Genomic DNA, 15544 nt, shown 5'->3' with positions numbered 1-15544 from the left:
ACAACATTGATTCTAATGATATTCTACAGGTTGCCGAAGACGAGGAAGAAGAAGAGTAGCTGCATCCAGCTGCACATCTAATCTCCGATGTTTTATGACTCTCACGGAAACTAAAACCTGCTTTTGTTATTTTCTCTAATTTCTTGGATATTCTTATTATCTGTATCTCATGTCGCAATGCATTGATGTCTTGGCGATTGTACGATTCCACTTTGCAAAAACACCGATAGAATTCACATTTCTCTTCCATTCAATGATGCATTTACATGTATGGCCCAAGCATGTTGCTTGTACTCACTCAACTGATATCTTCCTGTCAATCCTTCTCTGAACCACAGTAAACATCGCCGTCGTTGACAAGATGAACTTCGCATCAATGAAGCCCCAACCGTGGAATCACAACAGGGGGCGAAGATGATGCAGCATTTACATCACAACTGACCGCTACTTTGACTTTATTAAGCCGATTTTGAGTGACGAGACCATTTTCTTGCGGTCTGACTGGCATTCATTGCCTTCATCTTGCGAGAGAATTCTCAATCCAGGTGGAGATGGTTATCACCTCGATGTTATCAGCGCCTTTTGCGCCATTTCTCTATCTACACCCTCGGTTTCGTCAAGTGCGAGAATGGTCGTATCGACAGGCACTGACGACTACATTCGTCAAGGTCTTCCTACGGGTCTTCATATTCTTTCGCACAAGACCACCTCTCTCACTTAGACCCGGCTTAGACAGAGACCGTTTCGTCCAGATAGAGCCAGCAGCATCAGAGTTATACAGCGGCATCACAATAGACGACGAGATCCAACCAGTGACTGTCGGAGGTACGTGGTTTCCAACACTCTACCAATACACCACAACCACCGAAGAAGACAAGCACGTCATCATCCACTTCCACGGCGGCTCCTACATCCTCGGCGACGGCCGCACATCAACCTGCCACTCCCTCGCCAAGAACCTGTTGAAGCACACCCCGTCGAGCCATGTCTTCAGCCTCCAGTACCGCCTCGCCTGCAAACCCAACGGCCGCTTCCCCGCCCAGCTCCAAGATGCCATCTCCGCATACTCGTATTTGCTCCATACTTTGCACATCCCGGCTTCGCGGATCGTACTCAGTGGCGACAGCGCAGGTGGCCACCTCGTGCTCGCACTGCTCCGCTACATCAGCGACTACGATGACGAACAGGCTCTTCCATCTCCAACATGCAGCTGGGTTTTCTCGCCCTGGTGCGACATCCCCGGCGCGCTGAACAACCACCTCTGGGATAATATTCCCAACGCGCTGATAGACTATATCCCGCCCTCGTTCCCTGCCTGGGGTGCGAAACACGTCATCGGGAATCTGGAGATCACTGAAGATTACGAGCCGTACCTTGCGCCGATATGGCATCCTTTTCCCCTGCCGTCACCTCTTTTGATTGTTTCTGGTGGGAAAGAGGTGATGTGTCAGGAACATGATCGGATGACGAGACATTTGAGTAAGATGCAGCAGAATGAGGACCGAGTCGAGTATTTCGTGCAGGATCTTGCGCCGCACGATATCATTATGGTTGCTTGGCTTTTGGGGTTTCATGAGGAGGCTGAGCAGTGTGCTATTAAGGCTGGGATGTTTTTGGGAAGCGTACAGGCGGCATCTGCAGGTGATGCAGATATTAGGCATATACCTAGTGTTCCAATAGGCTGAGCAATGATGCCTCCGATGGTTATATACTGAAGAGGGGAACGCTCAAGGCTGTGTGCTCTTGAGGCACACGGGTCGATTCAGCAGATACCAGCTAGCATAGACATTGGACCAGAGGTAGCAAAGAGGGTTCAGGGTTGGACGCTTGCGCACAAGCAGTCAAATATGACATGTGTAGGAGTGTGTATTGCTAACTAGAGCTACCTCGCGACTATAAGGTGGACAGGGGAAGCATGCCTGTAGGGGGAGGTCACACCTCCCCACTACAATACCTATGTCCTGTGGTGTTTGATGCTTCTTTATTTAGTAGGTATGCTATCTGGCAGGGAATCTTTTGACACTTCGAATGAAATACCTATGTCCCTTGATGGCTTCGTCAGAGGCCTTGACCTTTTGGTTCGACCTATGCCTATGGCATGATGTTTCATAGTTGAGCCTCTATGGTAAATGTGAGGACACCTATATTTGGAACTGCCTATGTGTTTGATCAATGTCCTGCATAATAAAGGTTTCACGCATATCTCTTATACTTCCCTAGTTAGGATGTTGGATGTTGAATGTTTGTTTGCTCCTCAGGCAGTCTCCATCTTCTTCAGACATAACAACCCCAACCATCTCTCCTTCTCTTTCTTTTTTTCTCTCAATTCCCTTACATGATAAATACAAACTACAACAAAGCCTGATCTGACATCAAATTAAAACCAGTCACCATCGAGTCTCAGACAAAAGCCATCAATCACTCTCCCTCATTCATCACTTCACTGCTCCCGTTCCAAGGTCCCGACGAGTCAACAATATCAGAAACCCCCCTTCTACTCCATCACTGGAAAGTCCAACGCGCATACCCATCTCTCGGCCGCGCACTCGAAACAAGTCGCGGCCGAAACGAAAATGGTGCCCATCCCGAGGATAATCCGCGACGCAGCTCGCTTCGGGTACCAATGCGCCGTGAACTGGACGTGGAGCCGCACCTGTACCGAGACAACACCAGAGCGACATAATTCCTTCAAACTAACAGACCTCTCTCGCGAGTCCCGGGATAAATGGCTACTTTCGGCCGTGACCATCATCCTATTTGGTATTACTGCCATGGGGTTCGTTGCTTGGTTTTACTTCTGGGGCAGAGATCGGTATGTACATACAACCTACAAAGCTAGGCATACATATACTATGTGTTGCCTGATCTTTTTCGCGCGGGGTAACTAATCTGAAGTTATTCATGCAGACACCCGCGACAAACGGCGTCTCCCGAGGACAAGACTGCCCTGAATGAGATCGATGAGTTTCCGGATGAGGAGGAACGATCAGGTTTGTGGAAATTTTCTGGGGCTTTGTCCCAGGTGTTCGTGTCCTCTGCTCACGGTTTATAGATGGTTGGTATGGTTTTATTTTGGCCTGTCATGCTGCCATTACCCTCGGTGCTGGTGCTGGCTGATGTTGAAACTTGAGGAACGCGTACGGCTGGAATGGACGCGATGGGCAGATGAATTCGGGGTTTTCTTATTCTTTTTGGGCCTTGGCTAACGTGCTACTATGGTGTTTTATTTAGTTTTATGGGCTTCGCATAGTTATGTGATTAGGAGTTTCGCGTTTGTGTATTCGGCTTTGATGATTTATGAGATTGGGATTAGGATTGACTCAACCTAGTTATTGGAAATGAATCACTTCTATTATACTTCTGGGAAAGATCCCATTAGCTTCAAAGAGGTACTAGGTAGAGTTACATGGATTGTCTACGTACCTATCAAGGGTGGCATAGATTGGAGTCGGCTCTAGTTCCAGGGGTTCTACTCCATGAATATCGCATATTGGGGCCATTCCATTGAAGGTGGTCTAACTTAACAGCTGGTACAGCTGCTCAGAAACACCTCAATGGCTTCGAATTGTACGTACGCAAAAGGGCATGCTGGAACAAATGCCGTCTTCAGGTACCTATATGCCCATACCTTGCGGCCGGGCTAGAGAGAGAGCCGAGGTGGATGTTTTTCATAAGTCGAGTGCTCCCGAGGTAAACATGATGTGTCACAACTGGGTGCCCAGGAATAACGAAGGTGTGTCTCTGTGCGCATGGGATGTTTGAGCCCATCAGCAGTAAACATACACTACAAAGGACAAGCTGGCTACTAGTCCCTAGGGACGAAAAATAGAGATTTAGCGAAACAACTCAATTGACGTGCAGACCAAAAAGATCTGGAGCTGTCTAACTAATGGTATTTAAATCCTGCTCAGACCCGACCATTTCCACCAACTGTCATCGCACCAACCACTCAACCCAGAGCTCCCAGGCCGGATGCATGAATCGTGAGGGAGAGATCCGTCATATTTGGCCCTATCTCGTCATGGTATTCATGAACGGAAAACCGACACCATCAAGATGCCGGCACATGTCAAGGAAAAAGGCAATTATTTTCCATCTGGTCAATGTGACCTGTTGTCAAGGAACCGGAGTCCCGTGGGACAAATCCACCTCCCCCGGCAAGGAGGCCCTGATGTCCCAAATCGTTGCGACGATCCCGTCGGGGAAAGTCGACTGGTTTCTGTTTCTGGTTGCGCCTGTATCAAGGTAACCGCGTGTTTCGTGACCGATCGTTGGTCTGTTCATCGTGTGGAATGAGAATACCTCCATCAGGTTTCTACACTTCCCAAAATCTGCGACTGGCCCCACTTTTTGGGCATCTATTGTCGACTGGTTTCTGTTCGAGCTGACTGCCTTACTGAAAAGGAGCCGCGAGTTTCGATTGTAACGTAAAGTGTCACAACAATTGGCGTGAATGTTTCGAGTCTGATCAACTCATGTCATGGCAGCCGGTTGGGGTCAAGGTTGAGGATTGGGTTGACAACAGTCGATGAAAGATAGTAGAATTTGAGCAGGGGGTGCGTCTCTCACGCTAGGAAGGCATCGAGGGGTGATTGGCATGCTGGATGGTGACGGAGGCTGAGGCTCGACGTCAATGAAGAGTACTTTATGGTGAGAGGGAGGATAGCATGATTTCTCTCTCAGTATAATTCAGAGGTCCCCGAAGAAGAAAAAAAAGAAGAGAAAGGGGAAAGGGATGGACCCATTTAGGTTTTTCCCACAAAGCGGTGGGCCACTAACGCACGGACATCTTTCTTTCTGCCGCATTCCCGCCAATGAATTTCGATAAAAAAAAGTTGTCAATCATTATCTCCGGAATTCTTTACAGAATCATTGGGACTTTCCTGTCTTTGCTTGGTTCATATTTGCTCATTCTCAACTTGCTAAGACCGGTCACCGAACCAATTCTTCATTACTCCACCATGACACGTTCGGATGACGACCCTGTAGTAGCCTCCTACGATGTCCTCCTCACTGATTCCGATATCAGTCGCTTTGTTTTTCAATACGTCGATCGAGAGCATGACCGTCCCTATAATGACCAACATAATCAGCGACCGTTACAACTTCGAATGAAACATCGAACCGGTTTGGTTGAAGTCGAAGTCCCCATCAGCACCCGTGAGAACTATGATGTGAACAAGGGCATGCGCTACGGGGATGCAGTACAGAAGAGTCGTTCTGCTCGCGATGGGGGCGCCTTCGGTATGGCGGGTGGCTTCTCTGCCGGAAGTGGTACTGCAGCTGCAGGTGGGAGAGTCAAGATGGAAGCAAATGGGGACGTCGAAATAATGGATAACAAGAGAGCTGTGGATTCGGCATCATTGCTGCGAGTGCAGTCACTTGGAGGACGGATCAAGCCTGCTGAAGAAGGCGATCCAGTCTACATGCTGGGCACCTTTACGGATAGTACGTGGAGCCCACTCAAACGCATTCGGGGAACACTTTTCCTTCCCTCTGGCAAAAGCTAACGTCTCGTTGATTAGAGAATTTGCATCTTTCGCCTGTCACGTCACTTGTCCAATTCCACCCTAACCTACACCACTTGGATGCTTTGGACGAATTACCAAAAGGAAAGGGTGGCCGTGGTAAAAAGGACGACGAGGAGCGCTCTACTGAGACTGAAGCCCGTGCAATTGATATTAAGGTCAAGGCCGCTGAGGATAGTGAAGCAGCCACAAATGCCAGCAATCTGGATCTCCTTAAGCAAATGCAGGATGAGAAATGGAAAACATATAACTGGGTTGACGCCGAGGTACGTGACTTCTCCCACAAGATGTGTGATAACTTCTATTTGTACTTACTGACTTTGACCGTTCTCAGACTGAGGAATCATGGCTCACATATGAAAGCTACATGATTCACAAGGACACCGAGAACCTCGAGCCCTTATCATCAAACATTGAGTCCGAAGATTACCTCGATAGAATGAGCGCCCCCAGGATTGATCCTGCTCGTCCTGACCTGACTGGCTGGGCCATGAAGGAAAATCGTCGAAGGCAACGAGATGGTCAATAGACCAGTAACTAAAGAGAACGGTGTACCATATTAAACAATCACTTCTTCAACGAATCATCGAGCGACAGTTGATCATGGCTCTAGAGTCTTTCAAAGTTCACGACTTGCAACTGATTCACTTTACTGTTATGCATGTAGTATCTTCAAGTTCGTAGCACTGAAACACGTCAAGTAGCCGGAAATTGCTACGCGGCGGTCGCGGACGCACCCGCGCCTTCAGGGATCGCCACCCAAAGAACTCTCCGCCAATCACGATTAGGGGTCGGATAAGGTCACGTGCATTGCTCTTTTTTTCTGCCGTCTCTGTTTTATCTCGACAGGTCAAGTAATCCCCTTTCTCTCGCGAGACATTCTTTTCGCCTTCCGTTTTTCTTCTTTCTTTATTTTTCAGTTCGGTCGAGGTTTGGAGGACAGCGTATCAACGCGATCATCATCCGGTTTTCATAACGGACAAGTCGCTTGATTCCGTTCTACATCCATTATCGCCGTCTTCTGTTTTTTGGACGGCCATCCTCATTGAATGCCTACAACACGCTTATAATCTACCCTTAATATATCCTCGCTCCTACGCCTACCTTCCCTCCTCGCCTTCAGCCTTCGGTTCTCGGATTCAGACCCCGAGGAATCCATATTGATGCGCCATGTTATCGCGCGTGGCTCGTCAAAATAATGGGTTACTTCACTTGCGGAAGGCTCAGGCTTTCCGATCAACGGTTCATCTGTCCATAGCACGCTTTAATTCGTGTTCTAGCAACCGAACGCCGCTTTTGAGTGTATCAAGCACTTCGGTTCACGATCGTCCGCATAAGTTGTCTCCTCAATCAGAGCGTCATCTTGCTACGGCCGCCGAGCACTCCAGCATTGATTTTGACGATCATTCTCCGGAGCTCTCCGACTCTTTCATGTACATGCCTTTCGAAAGCTTCGACGCATCATCTCTAGTCGTCCTTGACACAACACCATTATCACAATCAAAAATTTTTCGCAGGAGGCACGGTATCGGTGGCGACGAGAGAGAGATGAGGGCCAACCTGGAGGTCTCGTTAAAGGTTGGGCATTTCGAGCGCGCCGCTTCCTTGATCAATCGTCTCGGACATTACCATCCGCCGGGTTCGCAGGAATATCTTGCTATGCATAATCGCTACCTGAAAACTATGGTCTCCCACATGATCCTGAATCGCGATCACAGTATGGTCCTGCCGCTACAAAAATGGGTCGAAGTGGATATGCCTGCCGGTGGCGTCACACCAGATGCGATAACTTTCGCGATCATGATCCGGATGTCGCTGCGCATGCTTCACGGTGCGAAACGCGATAGGACTGTGCGTCGGTATTGGGAACTTGCCCAAATCGCACACGTGGAGGAAGAGCTTGTCGGCATTGAGATTCTCGAAGACGCAGATGTCGGTGAACTGTCTAAGGTGAGCTTGTCTTCCTAATATCTATGCCGGGTCTATGCTGATCCCCCTAATCTAGATCTGCTCCTCCGATTCACTAAACTTGGTTTCCAAGTACATGGAGTTTCCCGATTCCACCGAAGCGACAGCCCCCGCCATTGATGATGTCCCTGAGGTACAAGCTGCTGATGTGCATGGATCTGGGTTGAAATCATTGAGAGACTCCTTGTCACTCTTCTCGGGTAATGCTGAAGTGCAGTTACCCCCAGATTTCCAGGGCACCGAAGAAGAAAAAACGAAGCTACTTGCAGAGTTGCGACAAAAGCGACTCGAGGCCGACAGTCTCTCTTCAGCTCTCGAGCGTTGGCGCGCGGAAACTGCCAAAAAGCAAAAGTCTGGCTTGACAGCCTCTACCGATTCGAACAAAATCAGCTCAATCATGAGCCAGTGGCACACAGACCTCGTGGCTAGAATCAAGAAGGAGTTGGAGCTTGTTCAGGACGCACTTAACCGCCCTGTCCTCAGCACTGAGCAAAGGGATCGCTGTGAATATGGTGTTTTCTTGAGAGCTCTCGATGCTGAGCGGTTAGCTGCTGTTGCCATCATGTCTGTGATGGCTTGCTTCAGTCGTGAAGGTATGGACAAGGGACTCAGGCTCTCCAACATCGCTTCCGTAATTGGAAGGGAAGTGCAGGACGAGGTCATTGCGGACGATTATCTCAAGAAAGCTAAGGCAATCGATCCAAAACGTGTCAGCGCCTTGAAGACGGTTCTTGCCAACCGCAAGGACAAGGACGGTCGGATGCGCTGGAAAAAGCTCGTTGAACAGGTCACTGCAAGCACTGAATCCGTAGTTTGGGGATCGCGCGCACAAGTCAGAGTGGGTGGTGTCTTGATGGGCATGTTGCACGAATCCGCAAAAGTTCCGGTTTGGACGAAGGACCCTGCGACTGATAAGAAAACCTGCACTCTTCAGCCGGCCTTTCAGCATGCTTATCAGATCCACTTTGGAAGACGTGCTGGCCTCGTCCACTTACACCCCCACCTTGTGAAGGTTGTTGCCAAAGAGCCGCCTGCTGAGCTCTTGGCCCGCCACCTTCCTATGGTTTGCAAGCCCAAGCCATGGACCGGGCCGAGACAAGGCGGATATACCATTTACGAATCCAACCTAGTGCGCACTACTCCTGGTGAACTTCTGCAACCAGCCTATATCAAAGCTGTCATGCAGGAGGATGGGCTTAAGGAGATTCGAGCGGGTCTTGATGTTCTTGGCGGCACGGGTTGGAAGATCAATCAGCAGGTGTTTGATGTGATGCTCGAGGCTTGGAATGACGGAGGGGCCGTGGCGAAAATCGCGCCCCTCGAACCGGACCTGCCGGTGCCAGCACCCTTGGATCGAGATGCCGACCATCAAACCCAGAGAGAATGGCACCAGAAGATGCGTGAAATCGAGAACATCCGCTCTGGATACCACTCCGTTCGGTGCTTCCAGAACTTCCAACTGGAGGTGGCGCGAGCGTTCCGGAAAGAGGTCTTCTATCTACCACACAACATGGACTTCCGCGGAAGAGCTTACCCTCTTCCCCCTTACCTCAATCAGATGGGAGCTGACAACGCGCGTGGTCTGCTACTCTTCGACAAGGGAAAAGCACTTGGGGCAGCTGGTTTGCGTTGGCTGAAAATTCAAATCGCAAATTTGTATGGATTTGATAAAGCGAGCATGTCTGAACGAGAGCAATTCACTATGGACCATTTGGACGAGATCATTGACTCTGCCAACACGGGGCTCCACGGACGACGATGGTGGCTCCAGGCCGAGGACCCGTGGCAGCTTTTGGCAGCGTGTTGCGAACTACGCAACGCTATGCAGCTCCCCGACCCCACTGAATATATCTCTCACCTTCCAATCCATCAAGATGGCTCATGCAACGGTCTTCAGCACTACGCTGCCCTGGGTGGTGACAAGGTTGGCGCCCAGCAGGTCAATCTTGAGCCCTCTGATCGCCCTTCGGACGTCTATACGGGTGTTTGCGATTTCGTCAAAGAGGCTATTGCGCGGGACGCGGCTAAAGGCGATCCGTTGGCCAAACTTCTCGATGGCAGACTTACCAGAAAGATTGTGAAGCAAACGGTTATGACTAATGTCTACGGTGTGACCTTCTTGGGAGCTATGAGACAGGTCAAAAGACAGCTCATCGACTATATGCCTGAGCTTGATATTCGCCAGAGGAACCAAGCATCGCACTATATCTCCCAGCAAATCTTCGGCGCTCTCGGAACCATGTTCAATGGAGCTCATGAGATTCAATATTGGCTTGGCGACAGTGCCCACCGCATCACACAGTCCTTGACACCTGAACAAATCGAGGAGCTAACGCAGAATGCAATGGATTTGAAGCAAAATGCGAAAAGACGCAACGAAGGCGGTACGACGACGACGAGCGATCCAGAAAAGTCCTTCCGGTCGACTGTGATTTGGACCACCCCACTTGGTCTCCCAGTCGTCCAGCCATATCGCACGCGCAAATCCCGCCGAGTCCACACCAGCTTGCAGGATATCAGTATCGTTGATCCCAGCGCCGACGACGTTGTGACCCAACGCAAACAGCTTCAGGCCTTCCCGCCAAATTTCATCCATTCTCTTGATGCCACTCATATGATCTTGTCTGCCAATGCATGCCATGAAGCGGGCCTTACATTCTCCGCTGTTCACGACTCGTTCTGGACTCATGCCGCTGATGTCGACCGGATGAACCACATCCTTCGAGATGCCTTTGTTCGTATGCATTCCGATGACATTATCGGGCGTCTTGGCGCTGAATTTAAGGTGCGGTATGGTAGGAATCTCTTCCTGGCCAGGGTCTCCCGCACCACCGAATTTGGTCGGAAAATCCATGCGTACCGTTCCAAGCATCGGCTCACCAGACTCCAAGAGTTGGTTAACGAACACCGACGCCAGACACTCCTTGCATCTGAGGATCCAGAAGATCAGGCCGCGGGTCGCGCTATGGTGACAGCCGGCAGTATCTTTGAGGAGTTGGGCGGTACATCTGAGGACCTGACTGCGTTCAAAACCATGGGCCGCAACGCAATCGGACACGTCCCGGAAGATGTATCAGCTCTGGAACGGTCAGTGGTCTCAGATACAATGGACGTCAACGATCCTGCCATCCAGAGCCTGGTGGGCGACCTTGAGATGTTTGACGGGAAGCCAATCTCGAAGTCAGAGCTGCAAGATTGTACGGTCGACGATAGCCCTGATGAGGTCTTAGGGCAGATCGACGAGCCTGAAGAGGTCGACCCAGTTCAGCAGGGCAAGAGCCCCCGAAAGTACAAGAGCAAGCGAGAGAACACTACCTGGCTCTGGATGCCTCTTACTTTCCGCCCGGTTCCCAAAAAGGGCGACTGGGACTTGACCCGAATCCGCGACAGCAAATACTTCTTCTCGTGATTGTCCCCTCTCCCTGTTTTTTGGGGTGTCATCGCATTCCGCCGGCGTCATGTCTTTGACATTTTGTTTAAAAATCTCTTCATTTGGTCATCTCCACAACGGTGTTTGACGCGTCACATCTGGCTTCATTAACTGACTTTTAATTTTTGTATATATTTTCCATGGCTGGATTGGTTGCATTTGTTTGCATTTGTATATTACGCATGTTGGACGGCGAGTGTGGGAGTTGAGAAGCCAAAAGAACTGACTCATGCATATATAGCCCTGTACGAATATGACCTTCACTGACAACCCTACAGTACCCTAGATTTTACCTGCAGGCATTAGGTAGTAGTTCGCAGTACCATCCCCTAGTCCCATAACGGCTCTAGACTAAATACCCGGATTGGTGCCCCAACGTTGCATTTAGGCAAAATTCCCCAAGGGAGATGGCCTGACGAATTAATCCCTTTAATCTCTTTACATCCTTGGCTGCCTGTTGATGTATGTCATAAAAGTGTACCTACATTCTCAGATCGAGATGCCTACACAGACAATAATTGAGGAGGTTCACCCATCTTGATACTCTCCATAGGCATCGGAATAACCCCAAGCTGAAATTCGGCACTTTGCCACTCTGATCTGCCGGTACGAGCCCAAATGTATCCATCGCTACTAATACTATATCCGGATACATCCCCCCCCGGTACCTAATGTGCTTGGTCCTCCTTCTTCCGGGTTAAATCTGGGGTACGAGACCGGCCAGACGAGGGGCTCCGGTCCGGAGTCCTCTCATTGTCCAGTCCCCATTTCTCACCCTCCAATCCCTGTCAAGGACAAGGTATTCATACAGTAGTCAACTAGTCATACTTGACTAGGATATTGTTCGAAGAGGGGAAGGTGGATATGGTCATATAAGCGAAGGGGCGAAAAGGGGGTCTCTGCAGTATTTTTTTGAACCCTGCAGAATTGGTTGATTTGGTTCCCCGGGGATATCTGGATGACTGACTCCGTAGTCCGTACTCCGTACGATGATTATTACTGTAGTAGAATAGTGTGAATAGACCTGACTAGTCTCATCCCCATCTCATCCCAACTCTCCTGAAGCTACACCACGTGCCCGTTCTTTCTCCCCCGCCTTTATGCGACCAACTTCCCCAGATCTTCTGATCTTCATATCTCCTGTTGCGATCTTCGACGCTTTTACCCCAATTTATTGATATATCATATCACCTGGTCTCTGGAATCACCTGCTTGGCCCTTCGACGTTGTGAAAACTAAGCTTTTGGCTCGGGTCCCGCCCCCAGGAAAAAAGTCGCCTCCCCGGGGGCGTTTCTCTCTTGATCCTTCTGCCGGGCTGTTCGGACTTGATACAAGCTTTGCATCAATTTTGGCCCCTTCTTATTTCTCATCTCTGGTCGGATGACTAGAGAGTATAGATCCCCTTGATCTGTCCCTCTATGTCGCCGTAGTCCTGATCCCTCCTCCTCGGAGAAGCATGTCGATGCCCTCCCTCCAATCCTCCACCATTTACTCTCCTTTTTCGTCTCAATCCAAACGAATGACACAATCCCAGACTCCGGGACTGGATACGCTTGCAGAGGGGTCGCAGTATGCGCTGGAGCAGCTCCAGTTAGCTCGTGAAGCCGGTGCAGCTTCCAACGCCCCGACCGACCCCAGCAACTCTCTCACCGACTCCAAGACGTCGCAGCACTCTCAGCACATCCTCTATAGCGAACAAAACGGTTCCAATTCAGGTCTTAAGGATCCAGAACGGCGCGATTCCCTTGCCGAGGCGCGCTCTGCAATTCGCAAAAATTCCTCTGCAACCCCGGTCCGTCGGAGAATCAGCCGGGCCTGCGACCAGTGCAACCAATTGCGAACCAAGTGTGATGGACAAAACCCCTGTGCGCATTGTGTTGGTAGGATATTGCAATGGATTTTCTCTCACTTTGCGCATCGGTTGAACTAACACACCCACAGAGTTCGGACTCAGCTGTGAGTACGCCCGTGAGCGCAAGAAGCGCGGCAAAGCGTCCAAAAAAGACATAGCTGCCAGCGTCATTACCGACAGCGACGTCGGTGGCAACGAAAACATGGCGCATACCAAGAGACAATCCTCGAATGGACAATCTATGCACGAATCAAATGAAAATTACGACCCTGCCTTCGACGCCGCGCGCACTTTGGCCGAAGGCGCACAATCCCGATCGCACAACGGGGAGGTGGCCGGTTTAACAGCGATGCGCCAAAATCAACCCCCGTTCAGACTCCCCATCAACAGCAGATGGGTCCCAACATGGCTGGCATGCCATTTCCCAATTATGCAGGGATGCATGAAGCTCACCGACCGTCGATGTCCGTTCCCGATATGCGCTCCATACAGATCATGCAAAACGCGACTGGGAATCCTCGATCTCCTGGGTCAATGCTCCAATCTCAGGGGTATGGCACAGGTTACCACGATGGTGCATATCCTTTGATGAATTCACAAGATGCAAATCCGACTTCGATGAATCAGTTTCGCCTTGGCAATCCGACCGACAACCCAACCGCCTCTTTTATGGGTTTCTCTCCCCCAGCGCAGTCACCAAGCTGGTTGCCATTGCCGTCCCCTTCACCAGCTAATTTCCCCTCCTTCAGCATGCCTCCATTCTCCAGTCCATTGAGATACCCCGTTTTGCAACCCGTCCTACCACACATTGTCTCTATCATCCCTCAATCTCTCGCCTGTGATCTCCTCGACGTCTATTTCACCAGCTCTTCTTCCTCGCGTCTTTCTCCATCGTCGCCGTATGTGGTTGGTTACGTCTTCCGCAAGCAATCGTTTTTACATCCCACGAAGCCGCGACCGTGCAGTCCTGGCCTCCTTGCCAGTATGTTGTGGGTCGCTGCGCAAACGAGCGAGGCTGCATTCTTGACATCGCCCCCGTCAGCCCGAGGCCGAGTCTGCCAGAAGCTATTGGAGCTGACGATTGGTCTGCTCCGGCCATTGATTCATGGGCCTGCCACTGGGGAAGCATCACCCAATTACCCAGCGAACATGGTGATTAACGGGGTCGCTCTCGGTGGCTTCGGGGTCTCTATGGATCAATTGGGTGCTCAGAGCAGTGCCACTGGTGCGGTTGATGACGTTGCGACGTATGTTCACTTGGCGACTGTCGTCTCCGCTAGCGAATATAAGGCTGCAAGTATGCGATGGTGGACAGCTGCCTGGTCTCTTGCGCGGGAGCTCAAACTCGGCCGTGAATTACCGCCAAACACGACAGCTCGTCAAGATGGCGAAATGGATGGCGATGGGGACATTGACGTGAATGGCAACAACAGGCAACCATCTTCCTTAATGGGCCACGGCCCCGGAAATACTGTGGTAAATCTCACAGAGGAAGAACGCGAGGAGCGCCGTCGGATCTGGTGGCTTCTGTATGCCACCGATCGTCATCTGGCGCTCTGTTACAACCGCCCATTAACGCTACTGGACAAAGAGTGCGAGAGCTTGTTACAACCGATGAACGATGATATATGGCAAGCGGGCGACTTTTCGTCTGTCAATTACCGCCGTGCCGGCCCTTCTTATGAATGCACTGGGCATAGCATGTTTGGATACTTCTTACCGTTGATGTCCATTCTGGGCGAGATCGTGGATCTGCAGCATGCCCGAAATCATCCACGCTTCGGTCTTTATTTCCGCAACAGCGGCGAATGGGAAAGCCAAGCCATGGAAATCACCCGACAACTCGATATCTACGCTCAGAGCTTGAAAGAATTCGAGGCTCGCTATACAAACTCTCTCGCACTGGCTGGGGAGCCCGACACCGCCATGGAAAACTCCAATCTCAACCACGTCAGTCCGTCCGGTCGGTCGAGCAGCACGGTCGGATCCCACGTTAGCGAGTCTATCGTCCATACGAAGATGGTGGTCGCCTATGGCACCCACATCATGCATGTTCTCCACATACTTCTGGCTGGAAAGTGGGACCCAATCAACCTGCTTGATGACAATGATCTCTGGATCTCCTCGGACTCATTCATCTCCGCCATGGGTCATGCAGTCAGCTCCGCTGAGGCGGCCTCAGATATCTTAGAATACGACCCAGATCTGAGTTTCATGCCGTTCTTCTTCGGTATATACCTTCTCCAAGGTAGCTTCTTGCTGCTCTTGACTGCAGATAAGTTACAAGGAGATGCTAGCCCCAGTGTTGTTCGGGCGTGCGAAACAATCGTACGAGCCCATGAGGCTTGTGTCGTTACTTTGAACACTGAATACCAGGTAAGATCTATTTAACATCAAGGCTTGGATTGACAGAAGCTAATATTCTCGCAGCGAACGTTCCGAAAAGTGATGCGCTCGGCTCTGGCCCAAGTCCGCGGCCGTGTTCCTGAAGACTTTGGCGAGCAGCAACAACGCAGGCGTGAGGTGCTAGCCCTTTACCGCTGGAGCGGCGATGGCAGCGGTCTCGCACTCTAGTAGACCGTGCCATTGCTCATCTCGACCTTTGGACCCGTCCAACTCACGTATTTTCTTTGTCTTGACTCTGATTCAATTTGCGCTCTGTATACTATTATACTTCTTGGATTCTGGACATACCCCGAGAGGAGTGAAAAGGCGCACAATCTTTTGGTTGTCTGTATATTGACTCGGCATATACCATTCTCACTT

The 15544-nt window shown here is 50.5% G+C and overlaps 5 protein-coding genes across 5 annotated transcripts; all 5 read left to right on the top strand.

Annotated features, from left to right (window-relative positions):
* Positions 1–566: 566 nt before the first annotated feature.
* N7515_009668 (Alpha/beta hydrolase fold-3) lies at positions 567–1657 on the top strand (the record flags this gene model as incomplete). The annotated part of the gene is made up of 2 exons (XM_056670411.1): positions 567–1609; positions 1651–1657. 2 exons carry the CDS (start codon positions 567–569, stop codon positions 1655–1657), a joined length of 1050 nt encoding a protein of 349 aa, XP_056516784.1.
* Positions 1658–2573: 916 nt separating this feature from the next.
* Positions 2574–3117, top strand: N7515_009667 (uncharacterized protein; the record flags this gene model as incomplete). Its single annotated transcript, XM_056670410.1, has 3 exons — positions 2574–2812; positions 2908–2990; positions 3053–3117. 3 exons carry the CDS (start codon positions 2574–2576, stop codon positions 3115–3117), a joined length of 387 nt encoding a protein of 128 aa, XP_056516783.1.
* Positions 3118–4961: 1844 nt separating this feature from the next.
* Positions 4962–6057, top strand: N7515_009666 (uncharacterized protein; the record flags this gene model as incomplete). The annotated part of the gene is made up of 3 exons (XM_056670409.1): positions 4962–5448; positions 5526–5794; positions 5863–6057. 3 exons carry the CDS (start codon positions 4962–4964, stop codon positions 6055–6057), a joined length of 951 nt encoding a protein of 316 aa, XP_056516782.1.
* A 641-nt stretch (positions 6058–6698) lies between these two features.
* N7515_009665 (DNA-directed RNA polymerase) lies at positions 6699–10905 on the top strand (the record flags this gene model as incomplete). Its single annotated transcript, XM_056670408.1, has 2 exons — positions 6699–7478; positions 7534–10905. The coding sequence occupies 2 exons, from the start codon at positions 6699–6701 to the stop codon at positions 10903–10905; spliced, it is 4152 nt and encodes a 1383-aa protein (XP_056516781.1).
* Positions 10906–12382: 1477 nt separating this feature from the next.
* On the top strand, positions 12383–15352 carry xlnR (putative C6 transcription factor; the record flags this gene model as incomplete). The annotated part of the gene is made up of 4 exons (XM_056670407.1): positions 12383–12806; positions 12868–13109; positions 13169–15154; positions 15209–15352. 4 exons carry the CDS (start codon positions 12383–12385, stop codon positions 15350–15352), a joined length of 2796 nt encoding a protein of 931 aa, XP_056516780.1.
* Positions 15353–15544: the final 192 nt, after the last annotated feature.

Source organism: Penicillium bovifimosum (assembly GCF_028826915.1).
Source record: "Penicillium bovifimosum strain IBT 22155 chromosome Unknown utg000008l_segment0_segment0, whole genome shotgun sequence".
Lineage (NCBI taxonomy): Eukaryota > Fungi > Ascomycota > Eurotiomycetes > Eurotiales > Aspergillaceae > Penicillium > Penicillium bovifimosum.
This window is presented reverse-complemented; position numbering and strand designations above follow the sequence as displayed.